The sequence below is a fragment of the Corvus hawaiiensis genome, chromosome 16 (assembly GCF_020740725.1).
Source record: "Corvus hawaiiensis isolate bCorHaw1 chromosome 16, bCorHaw1.pri.cur, whole genome shotgun sequence".
NCBI lineage: Eukaryota > Metazoa > Chordata > Aves > Passeriformes > Corvidae > Corvus > Corvus hawaiiensis.
The window spans coordinates 1,657,817-1,673,504 of NC_063228.1; the positions used below are offsets into that span (position 1 = coordinate 1,657,817).

A 15,688-nucleotide genomic window follows, 5' to 3' on the forward strand; every position below is an offset into this window, starting at 1 on the left:
GCCCCGGCCCCGCCCAGCGCGGCGCGGCCCCGGTGCGGTGCGGGAGCGCCCGGGAGCGCGGGGTTGTGCCCGGCCGGGAGGGCCCGGCTGACCTCGCCGTGCAGGCCATGGCGGAGCGGCTGTGCCTCAACGGGCGCAAGCGGCTCGGGGAGGCCGCGGAGGGGCCGCGGGCGCAGAAGAGGCGGAAGGCGGACGGCGGCGGGCCGGGCCTGGGCCCCGAGGTGAGAGCCGAGCGCCCGGCGCTGCGAGGAGCGCGGCGCGGGCCGCCTGTGCCCTGCGGCCGCTTCTCGGGGGCATTGCTGTGTCCCACGGTGGGACGCTGGGAGCTCAGCAAAGCCGTGTACACGGGCAGTGCGCTGGGAGGGCCGGCTACATCGTAGAATGCCCTGAGTTGCTCGACAGGGATCATCGAGCCCAGCGGCTGGCCCTGCACAGGACGCCCCAGCAATCCCACCATGTGCCTGAGAGCATTGCCCAAACGCTTCTCGAACCTGGACAGGTTTGGGGCCGTGACCACTGCCCTGGAGAGCCTGTTAATGGCTTGGATTCTGCTCCAAGGAATGTGGAAAAGAACTCATTTGGAGTGCTCAGCGTTACATTTAAGGAATTTTGTTTAAAAAATAGATACATTCGCCAATATAATCTTCTCCTAAACAAAGCGGGTCTTGAAAGGAGCGTTGTGCGCGCTCAGCACGTGCGTCCCTGAAGGATGCGGAGCAGCCGTGCGGTAACACCTCACCCCAGGCACACTGAGTCAGTGCCCGTGGGACAGAAGGTGGCATGTCCAGTCTGTGAGATCAGTCCTGTTTGTAGCCGGCTGGAGACAGATTCCTGTGGTTGGCAGTACCCTCTATTTGGTGACTCAAAACCTCTGCTCTTTGTTTGGGTTTTTCCGCAAAGCTTTAATTAGGCCACATTGAAAACAACGGTGTCATTACTTGTCTCACTTAGCATGAGAGATGAGGCACTGGCAATTACACCAGCCTGTGCTGTTACTGCCAGATGATTCTTAACCGCTGGAACCACGAAGGTGGTCACCTCTCTTTAACTTCTTTACTCAATGACAAATACCTTTAAGAGCCCAACAGCTCAGTCCCTGATTTGGGCCGGCTGTGTCCAAATTACTGAGCACAGGGCTTGTTAGCCCTGTGCAGAGGAAAACAACTTCCAGTGGTTGTTTATGCTGTGAGGTTTTACATCCTGTAGCGTTGTGTGGCATTTTTCCATCACATATTAAAAGAATATCTTTAAAGTTTTTACAGGAATTCTTTGGAACAGGCCATCTGGTCAGTGGAGGTCTCCAAAATGCTGCATTTACTTGCTAATTAGCCTTTAGAAGAATTGTGCGTTTAGGCTTAAAGAACTGTTGTGTTGAACTGTGTGGCACAGTCCCCACCTCATCTACCCAGTGCTTTCTTTCTGCAGCTTCCTTGGATTTTACTGAAGCGTTTTTCCCTGCAGGGGTCAGCAAACCCTTCTGGCAGAGCAGATCCCGCGCTGTAAATAGAGAAAACCTCACATGGAGTGGCTGCATGTAACACTTGTACAAATGTTTAAAGCTCTACAGCAGCAAGTGGGGGAAAGGGCTGAGAGAGTAGGACATTGTGTTTGCATATCAATTGTCTCTTTACTGCATGCATCTGCTTATGTTAATCTTTATTAAATAAATCTTTGAAGTTAGAGTACCTGGGTTGACAGTAAATATAATGTTGAAGTGTGATCTGAAAGGAAACTTTCGCCCATAATGAGTGGAAGAGTTATTTTAAATGTAGTTGGTCGTATCCTAATAGTTTCTTTTTCCTTCGTTTTCCATGAACTGGTGTGATTACATGAAACCTCTCTTTACCAGCATTTCCCTTTCCACAGGAAAAGTCGTGTCGTTTGTCAGCAGCTCTGCTTGGCGAGGGCTCCGAAATCAGCCAGGAGCAGCTGTATGAGCTGCTGAAATATGCAGCTCTGGGGAAATGCCACAACGCAGCACAGCCCAGGTACATCCACAGCCAGAATCAGCCTGGCCTCGTGTTTTCCCGTGGTGTGAGAACATTCCTAAAGGAACATTGGCCATGCTGGGTTTGGAATGCTCACCGTGGAGGTGCCACAATGGCAGCCTGGATTGTGCAGATGCAGTTGTTGTTAGACTTGGCCAGGAGGCAGAATTCCTCTTCTGGCAGAAGTCCTGCCATTGCATAGTTTTGTTTCATGCAGTTTTGAAAAACTAAATGACTGCTGTGGAACTGAAGAAGCTCCACACACTGAGAAACAAAATATCGTGTTAAAATATTAACACAAATATGTATGTATTTCATGTTGGATAGAATCGGAACAGAGCATTCTATAGAGTGTTTCAGAAAAAAAAGCATTTTAATCACTTCTCCCTTTCTCTGGGCAAGTTCTCAGTGCTGGAAGGGAAAGGCTGGGGAGGGTATGTAACCTTGAATGGCAAAAATACGGTGTAATGAAATGAATCTTGAAATGAAACTCAAAGCAGAAAGTACCCCACTTTAGATTTTAATAGTGAATAGAAAATTATTTTGTGAAACTTACTTTGATGCATTAATTCACCAGACTGTGTCAGTACAGTTGAAGTTACTGGTATGTTCACATTCTGATGCATATAAATGAGATACACAGGTCTTGAAATGGTAAGCAGCAGACATTTGCAATAACTTTTTTTCCTCTGTCTCCCATATTCTGTTGCTTCCAGGAATATGTGGCTGTTTGAGATAAGCTATAAAGCCTCTTCTTATTGGAGTAATTTGGCACTTTGCCATTTACTGACTTAAAAGCTGGGCTGGTTCCAACTTTTTTTTTTAAGAGTGCTTGATAATGGTTTTGCTTTGATTTTTAAGGTTTTTTTTTTTTTTTAATTATTGCCCTTTTTTTTAACTGTAGCTGGTGCCATGTTTATCACCAAAGACACCTGGCTGGGGTTGTGGTTGTTGTTCTACACGAAATGAGCCAACTCCATTTCTACAGATTCTATTTACAGTTCAAACACCTCAGGAAAGTGTTCCGGCATGTAAGTCCCCAAACTGCATCTGTGTCTTCTAAACTTCTTCCAGTCCTGAAACCACATCCCAGGGATAATGGCTGCAGTGGAATGACTGCCTTTTCCAAGGATGCAGCCATCCTTGACTCTTACAGCAAGTGAGAGGATCTATTTGCAGCAGTTGTCAGCTCAGAACAAAGGACAGGGCTTTGATATTAGGAACAGGATTTCAAGACTTATGTCTTTGAAGCCTTACCAGGTGAAATGTTTATTGATGCTTCAGTCCTCTGACTGTTATGTATCCTGCATCTACAGATGCCAATTAGATTATAAATATTTTGGAATAATTTCAATAATTTGGAATTTACTCTGAGTGAAGAGACTCTCAATAGAGTTATGCTAATCCCACTGGTTGAAAAATATCACTTTTGTTATTTGAACTTTATGTCAAGTTTCTCCCATTTCCCAAAAAGATTAGTAAAATAATTATTTTAATTTTCTGACTTACAAGCAACATTTTTGAAGGTAGAAAGAAGGACTTGAGTTCAAGCTTCTAGAGTTCTTCCTGAACTACAGCAAATGTAAATCACAACTTAACTGGAAAGACAGGAACTGGCTTTAGTTTCTATCAAAGAAAGTCTTGAGATTTGCCTTCTTTATCATATCTGGCAAGGCAAATCTGTTCTGTAGTACAAAGAATCCTGTGTCATCCCTCATTGGAACACGTTTGCTTTGTGTTGGGTTTTTCTACTTGATAAAACACCAAATGTATTCCCACTATTTCTTTATCCATCCTTCTCTGAATTTGGCTGGTTTGGGGGTCAATAAACCCCCCATTTGCTTGTTATTTCCGCATGTCTTTCAAAGTCACTAACACATGTCTTTTTTCAGAGATTCACATTAACACCTTCTGCTAACTTCCCAGTCAGCCTGTATGGAGAAGGAACAAACCTGAAACCTCAAAACACTCCACAAGGTATTTTGTTTGGCTTTGCATTGTCTCTTTCAATACAGTGACTCACTGTGAATAGAAATTTATGACTTTGTGTCCTCTGCAATCCCAGTGCTGCCATGGCAAACTTGTTTAGAAAGAAACACATACAATGGCTTAAACCATGAGACTTCTTACCCTGACTACTTCAGTAACTCATGTTGGGCCAATTGTCAAAGTGAATGCAAAAAGAGAGAAAGTTTTTGACATATTTAATCCCAAACTCTGCTGCTTTGCTACCCATTTTGTGATTCTTTTATTCTAAGATGTATCTAATCAAAGAAACAAGACATCAGTATTTTAAGCTAAGAAGACTGTGTGTCTGTCTTTTTCTCTGACCTTCTCTCTCCAGTCTGTTGTTCCAGGTAGTAATTTGGAATGGTGCAGCCTGTAAGTGTTCATCTGATGCAGAAACTGCATGCAGGTAGGGAGTGCTATCTGAGCACCACAGATGCTTCTGTATTTTACAGGCTTGACTTCCCCCAGCAGTGAATGCATTACTAAAAGCTCAGACTTGCAATGTGATCCCATCATTCAGAGATACGGAGAAAAGAAACAAGGCCTTACAAGCTATACTCTAACTTTAGAAGAGCAGAAAAGAAATGACTATCCCATAGAAGGTCAGTTTTTGAGCAAGGGCTGTTTGGTTGTTTTGTTATGGTGGGGGTTGTTTTTAATTTTGATAGTTTAGTGATATGCTTTGTTATATAAGATGAGTTGTAGGAGAAGGTTCTTTTTCTTATTCCTGGGTGTGTTTTCCCTCCAGGTTCCCCTGGATGCAAGGGCTACATCTCCACAGAGTGTGATCAGCAGAGGACAGACAGCAGCCCCCTCTTTGGTCTGGATTGTGAAATGGTAAAAATCAGTGTGTGTGGCCTTAAAAAATAGAGTCAGGCACCCAGCTCTTACCAGCTGTTCCCAAGTGAGCCAAGCACTGTGTATTTGTTAAACCACTTCTGATATCTTAATATCTGCTGCCAGTCCCTTCCTCGATGGTACCAGTGCTAATGCAGCCATGGGAAAGGCCCTGGAAGTGGTTCTGGCAACGAGATAGAAACAATATCCTGAGCAGAGAGCTCAGTTCTGTGTTGGCTCCCAGGGCAGCAGCTGGATCTGCCAGGCCTGTCAGCAATGCTGCAGTAACCCACGAGGGTGCTGTGGAATTCCTCCTCTGCTCTCTCCAAGGTTTGGGAAAGGAAAAGTACTTCCCTGTCACACATCTTTTCATTTAGCCAGCACAGTTCCTCTGGCAGCTGCTGTAGTGAAGAGTCCTCTTTTAGTGCAGTTTTAGCCTTGCAGAGATGCCTGTTTGGCATCAGCATTGAATAACTATTGATACAACCTGGGCTCTGCCTTGAAACTGTACAACTTCTCTGGGGCTGGTGCTGTCAGTGGCAGTTGTGCAGTGCAGAGCACAGACTGATTCTGTGAAATCAGCACTTCTTTACAGTGTTTCTCTCTGTGCTGTGCTTGCCTGTGTGTTTGCTGTGCTTACAGTGCACATTTAACAACTCAAATGAAGCACAGTAGAGTATAAAACAACCAGCTATGAGTGGTAGATCTCTGAGTCAAGGAACTCCTTAGCTGCTGCTGCAGCCAAAGCAGATGTTAGCTGAGGTGTTCGAGTGGCAGCATCATGCTGATCCAACAACTGCCTGTGCTTCTTCCTGACAGTGCCTGACGGCGAAAGGGAACGAAGTCACCCGCGTGTCCTTGGTGGATGCCCGGGGTCGGTGCCTGCTGAATGAGCTGGTCAGACCTGAGAGCACAGTGGTGAACTACCGCACCAGGTCACTTGCACAAACCTTTCCTACCTCTCTGTCTTTCAGAGCTGCAGCCCTTTCACACTCAGCCTGTTACACAGGACCTTTCAGAAACCCCTTGGTTTGCACGGATGCCTGCTGCATTCCCCTCAGTGTTAAGAATACAGTTCTTGCTGTGTGACTGAAGTGACCAGCATTATGTGTACAATCTGCTGCACAGTGCCCCTGGGGCTACCAGGCAGAACCGTTGCCATTCTGCAGTGTCCATGGGAAAGTTCTGTTACAAATTGATGATACACAGTACAAGTTACTCATCACTGCTGGTTATAAAATAAGATGGAGTCCATAGCTGAATTTGCTCATATGTAAAAAATGCATAGAGCTTGTACACACCTCTAGGGTGGGGCTCAGGATTGTAACAAAAGCAGGCAAAACTCAAGTCTTGTCTTCTTCAAAATGTCACCTGGCTTTATCCAGGAGGTGATGTGCCAGTCCCCTCAGGTTACTTGGAAGCATCTCCTTCCACCATCAGACTTGCAGTATTTCCTTACCTGTGCTATCTGATGCTGCCAACTGCATCACTTAAAAATACCTGGGAGAAATGACCTTTTGAAACAGACGTGGTAGCACTCTTAGCAGTTTAATATAGCTGCAGCATATCCTCTGATGTTGGAAGAGAAAGCAGTAAATAGTAAATTCTGTGATTGGTTATACTGAGTCCATATTTTACGGGACCTGCTTGTAATACTCTCTAGCACACACTGTTCTAATGTGTTGCTTTTAACTCATGCAACTTTTGTTTTGAAGGTTCTCAGGAATCACAAAGAAAATGCTTCTTCCAGTGAAGACAAGACTGTCAGACATCCAAACCAGGCTAAAAAAAATGCTTCCCCATGATGCAGTATTGGTGGGTCATTCTCTAAATTCTGATCTTCAGGCTTTAGAAGTGAGTATGTTTCTAAGAGTGTTTTTCCCAATCCTGTGTTGCTCATTTCAGACCTGAAAACTCTTTAAAATTGCTCTTTTTATTAGTGAACAGTTGTTAATTGCTTCTTATTATGAATAGCCCTATGTCTGTAAGGATTTAAAAGACAAAGAGTCTCCTTACAGCTGTAAAATTTGCAAGGGGCTGTTCAGAACCCTAAGGAGAGAAGTCTGTCCAGACACAGGTATTGTTGCAACTGAAGCTTTACCCCTCTGCTTCAGCCAGATGCTTCTGATAGCTCTGTCATGGGGAGAACTGAAATCCTTTCTGTGGGTAATTTAACCAGTCTAAAATGCTTGAATCATAACTAATCTTTCTAACCCAATCTAGATCTTACCACTAGAATGGGAAGTAGAAAGGAGAGTTGGACTTGTTTGATTATTCCTTTTGCTCTCTTATTGTGGATCAGGTTGCTGTCAGTGAGAAACTGGCAACTGAAATGAAAAGGCAGAGGCACAGAAAACTGTGGAGTTACTGTCCAATTCTGTATGTCTGCTGTTCTTAAACTAAACTGATGATTTTCTCCTCCAGATGATCCACCCCAGTGTTATTGATACTTCACTGCTTTTTGCCAGAAGTGAAGGTCGAAGATTTAAGCTAAAATTTCTAGCCAAAGCTGTTTTAGGGTAAGATTATTACTGTACTGTCATGGCAAAGATTAGAAACTGTCATGGTGGATCATAGGGTCTTACTCTGCCACTACTAGTATCAGAATTACTATTTTTTTACTAAGATTCCGAATAAAGGAGCAGGCTGTGCAAGTAAGACATGGTAAAAAGGGATTTACTGGCTGCTTAAAACATCAGGCAGCATAATAAATGGGCTTGTCTTTGAGCAAGCAGGAATGCTGTGACCCAGCCAGATCTGAATCCCAGCAAAACTAGCCTTTTTGCAGGGCTCTAGAGGTGTATTGAATTGTAGAACAACAAAGGCACTCTGGCTCACACAAATGAGAGGTGCAGTTGGCAAGAAAGAAAAATTAATGCATGAAAGTCGGATTTTCTGATTTAAATCATATTTCTCAGTGTATCAGCTACCACTGGATAGTGTCTCAGTGAGACAGCTCTCCCCATGCTCACAGTGAGTGGTAGTACTCTGCAGTGCCAAACTTCACTGACCTGGAGGCTGCCTTCCTCTGTGTGCAGATTATGAGTTGGGCCATCAGTCAAGAAAGAAGTAAAATTGAAAAATAGTCATGCATCAGAGTGGCAAGTATTAGCACTGCTTCTGTCAAACTCCATAAACCATTTCGCTCAACATTGCAAAAACATTTCTTGCAGTAACTTTTGGGAATATTTCACAAGAATGCTGCTGCACAGAACTGAAATCCTTTTTGGAGAGGGGAAAGCTCTTTTGCCCGAAAAGGACCCAGTTTAGAAAAGACAGGATGTTGGTCAGTGTGGAGAAACAGATAACCTGCCTGTACACCTAATTTTGATGCCCTAGGAAGGAGATTCAGTGTGAACAGAAGCTTGGGCATGATCCTACAGAAGATGCTAGAGCTGCATTGGAATTAGCTCAATTCTTCATTGAGCAAGGACCAACAAAGGTAGGTATATCTAATTAATATTCCTGTCCTAAAATACAGAACATAATGTTGTTGTGCTTATGAAGAAAAAACCCCACTCCTGCACATCTTCCTATTGATTTAAAAGGGAAAATGGAGCTGTGCTAGAGACTCCAGTTTTGACAGCCTGTTGCTTTCAGCTTGGATCCAGGTGCCTGAATAACCTGGGCAGCACCAGTGCTCGGTGCTCACCAACATCAGCCAGCATTGCTGCTGATCCTCAAGGGGGGCACTGGGTAAAGAAGGACTGAGGAATGCCTCCCAGCCTGCAGGAATGCCTGTAATTTTTCTAGATGAAAGAAGAGAGAGACCTTGTGTGTTGTGGTAGTGATTCAGCTGGTTTTATGAGTCCCTTGTGTTGTTGATTTCTGAGAGAACATTTTTGGAGATGATTGCCTGTTGATGCTGTGAGTGCTGCATGCTCGAAAATGACAACAGAAAATAATAAGTCAAGAAATTAATGCCCATGTTTCTTCACTGCTGGAGTGTGCCTACGTGACTCATAGGGAAAGCATAGGCTTTTTGGTCAGCTGCAATTAACCGATGAGATGAAAGCCAACTAATAATCTTCCTTCCCCAAGGTAGCAGAACTAAACTTGGAGATGCTTCTGACAGCTGAAAAACTGGCTGAGGTCTCACAGAACAAAGCTGTGCTGCAGCCACAAAGATGTGGGTTCCAGGAACAGCTGAATGAGCCTCCGCCATTATCCAAACCATGGTAATAAGATTCTCAAGTATGCATGTTTTTCCTTCAGCTGAATCTTCAGTAAAATCAGACGAGGGCCTTCGGTTTTTCAGAAGTCATCAGGATCTTCAGAGAGACACAAATAATTGCAGCATAGTGCTGAAAAACTTTCAGCAGTTTCATCTTAAATTTCACAGAGTATTTCCTAGGCTTCTTTTCATGTTGTGGACAAGAATATTCTTTCAAATTTCTTTAATGAGCTTTAGTTCTCTGACAAGAATTTCTTGAAAGTTTTTGATTTCCCATATTGAAAAGTACTGTGATTCAGAGTGTACTTCTCTCTGCTAGTTTTTTAGATTGTCTGAAGGTGACTGGCCAAAAACCCCTCCTTTTGGGCAGACAGGGACTAGACTCTTCCGGCCTGTGTCAGAGAAACCTGAGCACTTCAAACAAACAGGTGAATGGACTTAGAGTGGGTTGGTCTGAGCGTCAAAATAGTTCAAAGTTGTTCTTGTTCTGGGAGTGGGTAGATGAGTCCTGTTTTAAAGAGCTGACTGACAGTACTGTTAGCAATACTGTTAATGCCAGGTTAGCTAAATCCATCTGAGCATTTCGGAAATGAGCTTTGATCCTCTGCATCCTCTCATGACTCACCAAAGGGGAATTTCTGCCTGAGGGCTTTCTTGGACAATAATGAAAATTAAAGTTGGGAGTTAAATTCAGTTGTTTCTGATCCTCTGCAGTACAATTGTCTTGTACCTCTTTAATGCTCTTGTCCCTCCAGATTCTTCAGAGAGCCTTGGAAGATGTTCCCCTGTCCAAATTCAGTATCATTCAGTTCAGTTTGGGTCCAGAGTACATTGCATCTCACCTTCATGCTGGACTTCATGAAAAGGTATTGTTTTTCATTTGAGAATAGTCCTCACACTGAGCTTGCAGACAGATGTGATTTATCAGGAGGCACCTTTGCTTTGTGAAGTGCCTTCTCTAATCTGTGTTCCAACAGGTGAGAAGCAAGCTGACTGACATGCTGACAATTTACGCAGGTCCTTTTGAAGAAAACTTTTGCCTGAAGTCTGTGAAGAAAGAATTTGGGAGGTGTGGACCAATCCAGTCCCTTACAGTGGTAACTGAAACATTCCAGGTGAGGAGCACTCATAAGGTTGCTGACAGGCCTGGAAGGTCAGATTAATCTCTTGGAAAGAGATGGATTAGAACCACAGAAATACCAGTTATTCTGTTTGGAGGTTTTTTCTGGTAGTTTAGTCATCAGCTACAATCATTCAGGGTACCTAAAAAGCTGCTCCATACAATGACAAGAACAAATGCAGCTCATGTGCTGCTCAGGGGACTCTGAGCACTGGAGAAGCTGAGGTGCTTTTTGTCCTTCTCAAGAGAACTGATACGTTAAGGCCTTTTACAGCCAAAGGAGAAAAAAAAGGCTATTATTAATTGAAGACTTAATTGAAGGGGGTTTTAAACAGCTAGAGTATGTGGAGTGTTACATATATTACCCCCAAACTTTTTTATATTCTATTTTTAAAAGAAAGCACAACTTCATTGAGGCCTGACTTTTTAAAAGGGAGGGCTAATGTGTCTCACTGGTAAGCCTGAAGTGCTTTACTGTTCTGTTTCAAGCCATATGTCTGTATCCAATACGAAGTGCTGGAAGCTGCCCAGCTTGCTGTGGAAAGCCTGAATGGAGCTGAGGTGGCAGGATCCTGCATTAAGGTAAACAAGGCAAACAGCAAAAGCCCAAGTTGTGTTGAGCCCAGGCACAGCCTCCAGTACAGCTCTGGAACACCCCAGCAGCGTGTCTGGGCAAGTGCTGGCTGCTTGTGCTGTTACAGCCTCCCTGTCCCTGCACAGCTTAGGGCCCCTGGCAGAAAGGAAGTGCCTATATCCCTCTTTTTTTTCCTTTCTGCCTGTCAGCAGAAGGGAATTAGAAAGCATTCTGACCTCCAGCTGCAGCTTTAAAGGGCAGATCCAAGTAACAGGGCTATACAGAGTATGGCATTTTAGTTTTACAGTGTTTCTGCATTACAAATATGATCTCCCTTTATCATGACTAAGTAAGTTAGCCTTCATTAGTCATATTTATTTCGAGTGAGGGAAAACAGCCTGTCTACTTTTGGTAATGGGAGAAAAATACTTTAAAATAGAAGCTCAGAACACAGAGCTGTGTGGGCTGATGGGCTCTTTATTCCTGCTGCATCCACCCCAGGTCCAGAGACCGGTCACTGCAGCCATGCTGGACTGCAGTGTTCTGATTAAGGAATTAGAACTGGATGTAGAAAATGAAGGTGTGATTTATGTGGCCGGTCTGAAGAAGTCATTAACAGAGACAGACTTGCAAGAAGAATTCAGCCAGTTGAAAGACCTAGAAACACTGTTCCTGCCAAAGGATCTTCAGAGTGGAAAGCACAGGAACTGCTGTTTCCTCAGTAAGTAGCTTCACACACAGCCTGCGTATTTCCTTCAAATAAGCTCATTCAGCAGCCCCTGGGACTTTGCACAGACACAGCAAGAGCTGCTGAAACTCAGGTATGCTCAAAGGGATGGTATTTAAAATGCTGCAGTGGAAGCACATACTGTTTGGAAGAGCACTTTACAGCTAAATATTTAAGAGGAAAAAACACCTTGAAAAAAACCCCGAACATTTACTTAGAAAAATTCCAGGGTAGCTACTGGAGCCCCTCACATGGGTACTTCCATGTGAGGGCTGGCTACTGTGCAGCTTCACACAGATCAGTAATCACCTCTAAAAGGTGAGAACAGCTCAATGAGTGCTGCTGCAGCCAACTGGCATTTCAAGTCTGATGTTTATCTGCAGTGAGATGAGGATCTGCTTGCTGCAGTGATTTGTTTCTCATCTCCATCCTGCTCCACACCTTTAGCCCTGCCTTGCAGGTGCCAAGGAGGGCAGCAACAGCATTGCCAAAGCATGTTCCCTTCTCTTTGCATTTCAGAATTCCAGAAATCCCAGAGTGCCATGGATGCCCTTGAAGCTATAAATGGATGGACCGTGAAGGGTAGCGAGCTAAGAAGTAGGAATGCCCTTGCTCCAGGTCACCTCTGGAGATGGATTTGGCAAATGAATCACAGCGATGGGAAACAAGGAAAACACATCTTCTATGAGCAAATGGAGCAGCTGTCTGACTCTGTGAGTGTGAGGCTCTGCTGATGTTTGTTGCAATTAGTGAGGAGGGATTGCCCTGGGAACCTGGAGTGGTAGCTTTGAGCTGACGTCACTTTGAGGTGCAGAGCTGCTTGGGACGGAAGGGTCTCCTTGTGCTGGAGCAAAGGGGCTGCCAAGAGCTCTCTTCCACAGAGCAGTTTGAGAAATAATACCACATGAGATAACGTGGTGTTTGCAGGGTATTGCATAGCCTTAAAACCAGCATAGCTGCACAGAGCAGTGGGTGGTGCTGCCCAGGAACTGAAGCCCGGCACTGGAGAGCTGACAGGGCACAGGTGGCACAGGAGTCACAGGGAGGGGTGAGTGGCTGCACAGCAAAGAAGAGCTCTAGTTGAGAGCTCTGGAGGTGGAGCTCTCATTTTTACCTGGAGGGAGTTGTGATGCCATTTGAGTGGGGCACATGGTTGTCCCTGCAGCTGGGCCACTGCGCTGCCAAGTGCCAGGCAGAAGTGGCATCACTGCTGCCCTCACCTGTGCCATCCCACAGGTCAGCCTCCCCACACACTCAGAGGTATAACTGCTGATGAACGAGGGACTTTAATGCTTCTGTTCTCTTATGCAGGAGCAGGATCTAAGGAAAAAGGTGAAGAAGTTAGACCACGATATCAAAAAGCTTTATAGAAGCCTGCAGAATAACACCCTGTGCGTTGTTCTCTTTCCTGGTGTGAACAGGTAACTTGCTGCCTATTTTGCAGAGAACCAAGGAGCTGAATAATTTTGTCTTAATCTATTAAAAATTAAAGCCTTCCACAAGGAAGAGAAAGCCCAAGAGAAAGGCTGAAGAAGCTGTTGTACTTAATCTGACTTTCATGTCGGGCCAATAAAACCTCAGGCCTGCGTTCTGCCCACAAAGCAGGCCTGAGCCAAATTCATGTATCTTAGGGCCCACAGTGCTGATTAATTGTGCACATCTTAGCAGTTCACTCATCTGCCCTGATGGATGTTTCATCCCCATTGACAATGAGGTAAGTTTTATGTGGCCATGAGAGAATCAAGCAGAGTTTCCACAGCAGGCAGGTTTTTTGGGGGGTTTTGGTGGGGTTTCGTTTGGTTTTTAAAACCACCTACCAGTTGTTGTGTTGTGGTACTCCAATGTATGTGCTTCAGACACAGCTGATCAAGGAGGTGGTTCATGCCCTTATGTGATGGACAAAAATGAGAAAACCCAAATACGTTCACTGAGTCCTTCAGCTCTTTAGGAAGGAGCGAGTTGTGCATTTGAGTTGGGCTTCCAGCTGTAGTGAGCTTCCTGCATTTCAGCCCCTGGGGCCTGAACTGCCATGCTCTGCTAAATTATTAACCAGAAAGGTTCAGTCTTCCCTAAGCAAAGCCCTGGTTCCTGAGGACATACTCCAGCAGCTTTCTGTGCTCTCACTGTCACTGGTCAGCCTAATAAAGGTCACATCTACCTTTGCTTTTCTTCAGTGCCCTTCAGCAGAAGGGGCATTGTTCCCTGTGGAGACATGCCCTGGAATACAAGCAGAGCCAGAGCTGCTCAGCAGCATCTTTTGCCTGGCTGGGCAGCCATGCCAGGTTCCCCTCCCTCACTTCCAAAGCTTCCTGAGAAGAGCCATGATGCTGTATAATCCTGTGCTCCCAGCTGTGTCCCTGGAAGAGAGATTGATCCGAAGCCAAGAGATACTTAGGCTTAATGGCAGTGACAAACCATTTCAGCCAAGGGCTGCTCTTGGTGTGATTTGCTCCAATTGTTCAGTTACTAAAACTTAAAGGAAAAAAGATAATTTTTAAAATTTGTCATCTTCAATAGAGCGTAAGTTGTTGTTCCCCCCCCACCCCCCCAAATTGTAGCTTACAAACTGAACCAGCAGCAGTTCCTGCCTTACCAGCAAAGCATTCCCTGCAGGTCACCCTGAGTGCAGCTGGGATTCAAACACTGCCTCAGTCTGACCTGGCTGTGGGCACTTCCATGCATGTGGGCCTTGGATCAGCTGCTGCTTTCTTTGGGCTAAAACTGCATCAGTTTTTACATTTCTGAGCAATCATTTGCCTCTTGTCTATGCGCTGTATCGCCTCAGGTAGCCTGCACACTCACCTGTCACCCCACAGGAAGGTTTGAGGCTGTGGGTTGCAGTCCACACCATGTGTCCTTTGCAGCAGTCACCGGGTTCAGCACATCCAAATTTACCTTTCGAGGGCCATTTCCAACTATTCTCCCTTATCACAAGCTTCCATCACTGAGGGGTAGGAATCCCACCAGCAGAACAGGTGGATTCAGGAATCTGCATCCACAGGGAGCCTGTGGAAGCCCACAGAGCCTGGCTCACACTCTCAGGCTGCTGAGTGGGTTAGATGGGAACTCCATCTCAGGCTGGGAAGGGCTTTCTTGCCAAGTGAGGTTCCTGTATTAGTGTTTCCCAGAGGACCAACAGTTCAGAGGAGGCTTCTTGATTAAAAAGAATGCCAAGTAATTTTGGGGTGGAAAAAGAATTAGTTTTTCAATGTGCTGACCCTGGGGGTTGCAGTCCTCTCAGTACCAGCCCAGCAGGGTTATGTGCATGGAGGCTGAACTGAGCAGAACTAACACACTTCTTGTGTTGCAGCACGCATGGATCACAATCTGGCCTTGGTCTGATGGGAATAAAAGATGATGAAGGGAGGAGCACTTGTTAAACTGCCAAGTTTTTAAGCAAAGTCTTTTGTTAAGATATTTTTAATTACTTTAAATATTGATGTCTTTGTAAAGATCTCTTACCATAAGAACAATAGGCTTTCACTCTGTATCGTCTACAAAGTCTAAAAATAAAAGCCATTCAAAATGTCTTAAAGCACAAAACCTTTTCCATTTAACCCTTCTTGCTGTAGGAAGGTTGAGCCAGGGAGGTGCTCAGGCAGCGCTGGGGCAAACCGGGGCCGTGCTCCATAGGAGCCAGGCAGGATTGGCCTGTGGGATGCCATTCCTTGTTGGGAGACCAAGCTGCCAGCTGGGGCATCTTCCCTGCAACATCCCAGCCCATAAACCAGGCAGCCAGGTTGGTGCAGAACCTGCAGCAGCTGCTCAGCAGTTAACAGCTACCCCAGGAATTGTGTGGATTTCTGGAACCGCGCGGTGCCAACTCCTGAATTGGAGTCGCTGCCTCCTTTCCGGGAAAGTGCTGTACTTAGTCCATGGAAAGGAGGAATTGGTGATTCACACTTCTTGGACAGTCTCCACTTTCTCCTCCCTCCCTGACCACCGCCACGCTCCCCTCACACGCACAAAAAAAAAAGAAAAAAAGTTTCCGTGTGGCTGTAGGAGGGGCAAGGGGTGTTTTAAGGAAAGCACATGGCTGTGTGCACTTTGCAGAGCATGGCTTTCCACAGGGGGCTGCAAGCAGGATGAGGTGATTTGCAACCTGATAGCTCCAGCCCTGTCCTTTGCAGCCATTGCCACCTAAAGTAGAGGCTGCTTGACCAGCTCTTGTTAACATACAGAATTTCCAAGCACAAGGATGCTTAGAAGAGCTTCTGGCACTCAGAAAAAAAAATTGAAAAATTGTAAGGAAATGTTT

The 15,688-nt window shown here is 45.3% G+C and overlaps 1 protein-coding gene across 2 annotated transcripts; it reads left to right on the plus strand.

Moving 5' to 3' along the window:
* The first annotated feature begins 27 nt into the window (after positions 1-27).
* On the plus strand, positions 28-14,973 carry REXO5 (RNA exonuclease 5). Of its 2 annotated transcripts, none has more exons than XR_007207099.1 (19): positions 28-221; positions 1,867-1,988; positions 2,893-3,019; positions 3,881-3,965; positions 4,451-4,600; positions 4,747-4,835; positions 5,655-5,770; positions 6,551-6,689; positions 7,260-7,354; positions 8,175-8,277; positions 8,877-9,013; positions 9,329-9,437; positions 9,765-9,875; positions 9,987-10,124; positions 10,619-10,711; positions 11,205-11,424; positions 11,950-12,143; positions 12,742-13,144; positions 14,741-14,827. XR_007207099.1 is itself a non-coding variant. In XM_048320816.1 (19 exons), the coding sequence occupies exons 1-19, from the start codon at positions 108-110 to the stop codon at positions 14,808-14,810; spliced, it is 2,322 nt and encodes a 773-aa protein (XP_048176773.1). In that variant the 5' UTR covers positions 28-107; the 3' UTR covers positions 14,811-14,973. The 2 variants fall into 2 exon arrangements, 1 of the variants encoding a protein (XP_048176773.1); XM_048320816.1 differs by having other exon boundaries at positions 12,742-12,851; positions 14,741-14,973.
* Positions 14,974-15,688: the final 715 nt, after the last annotated feature.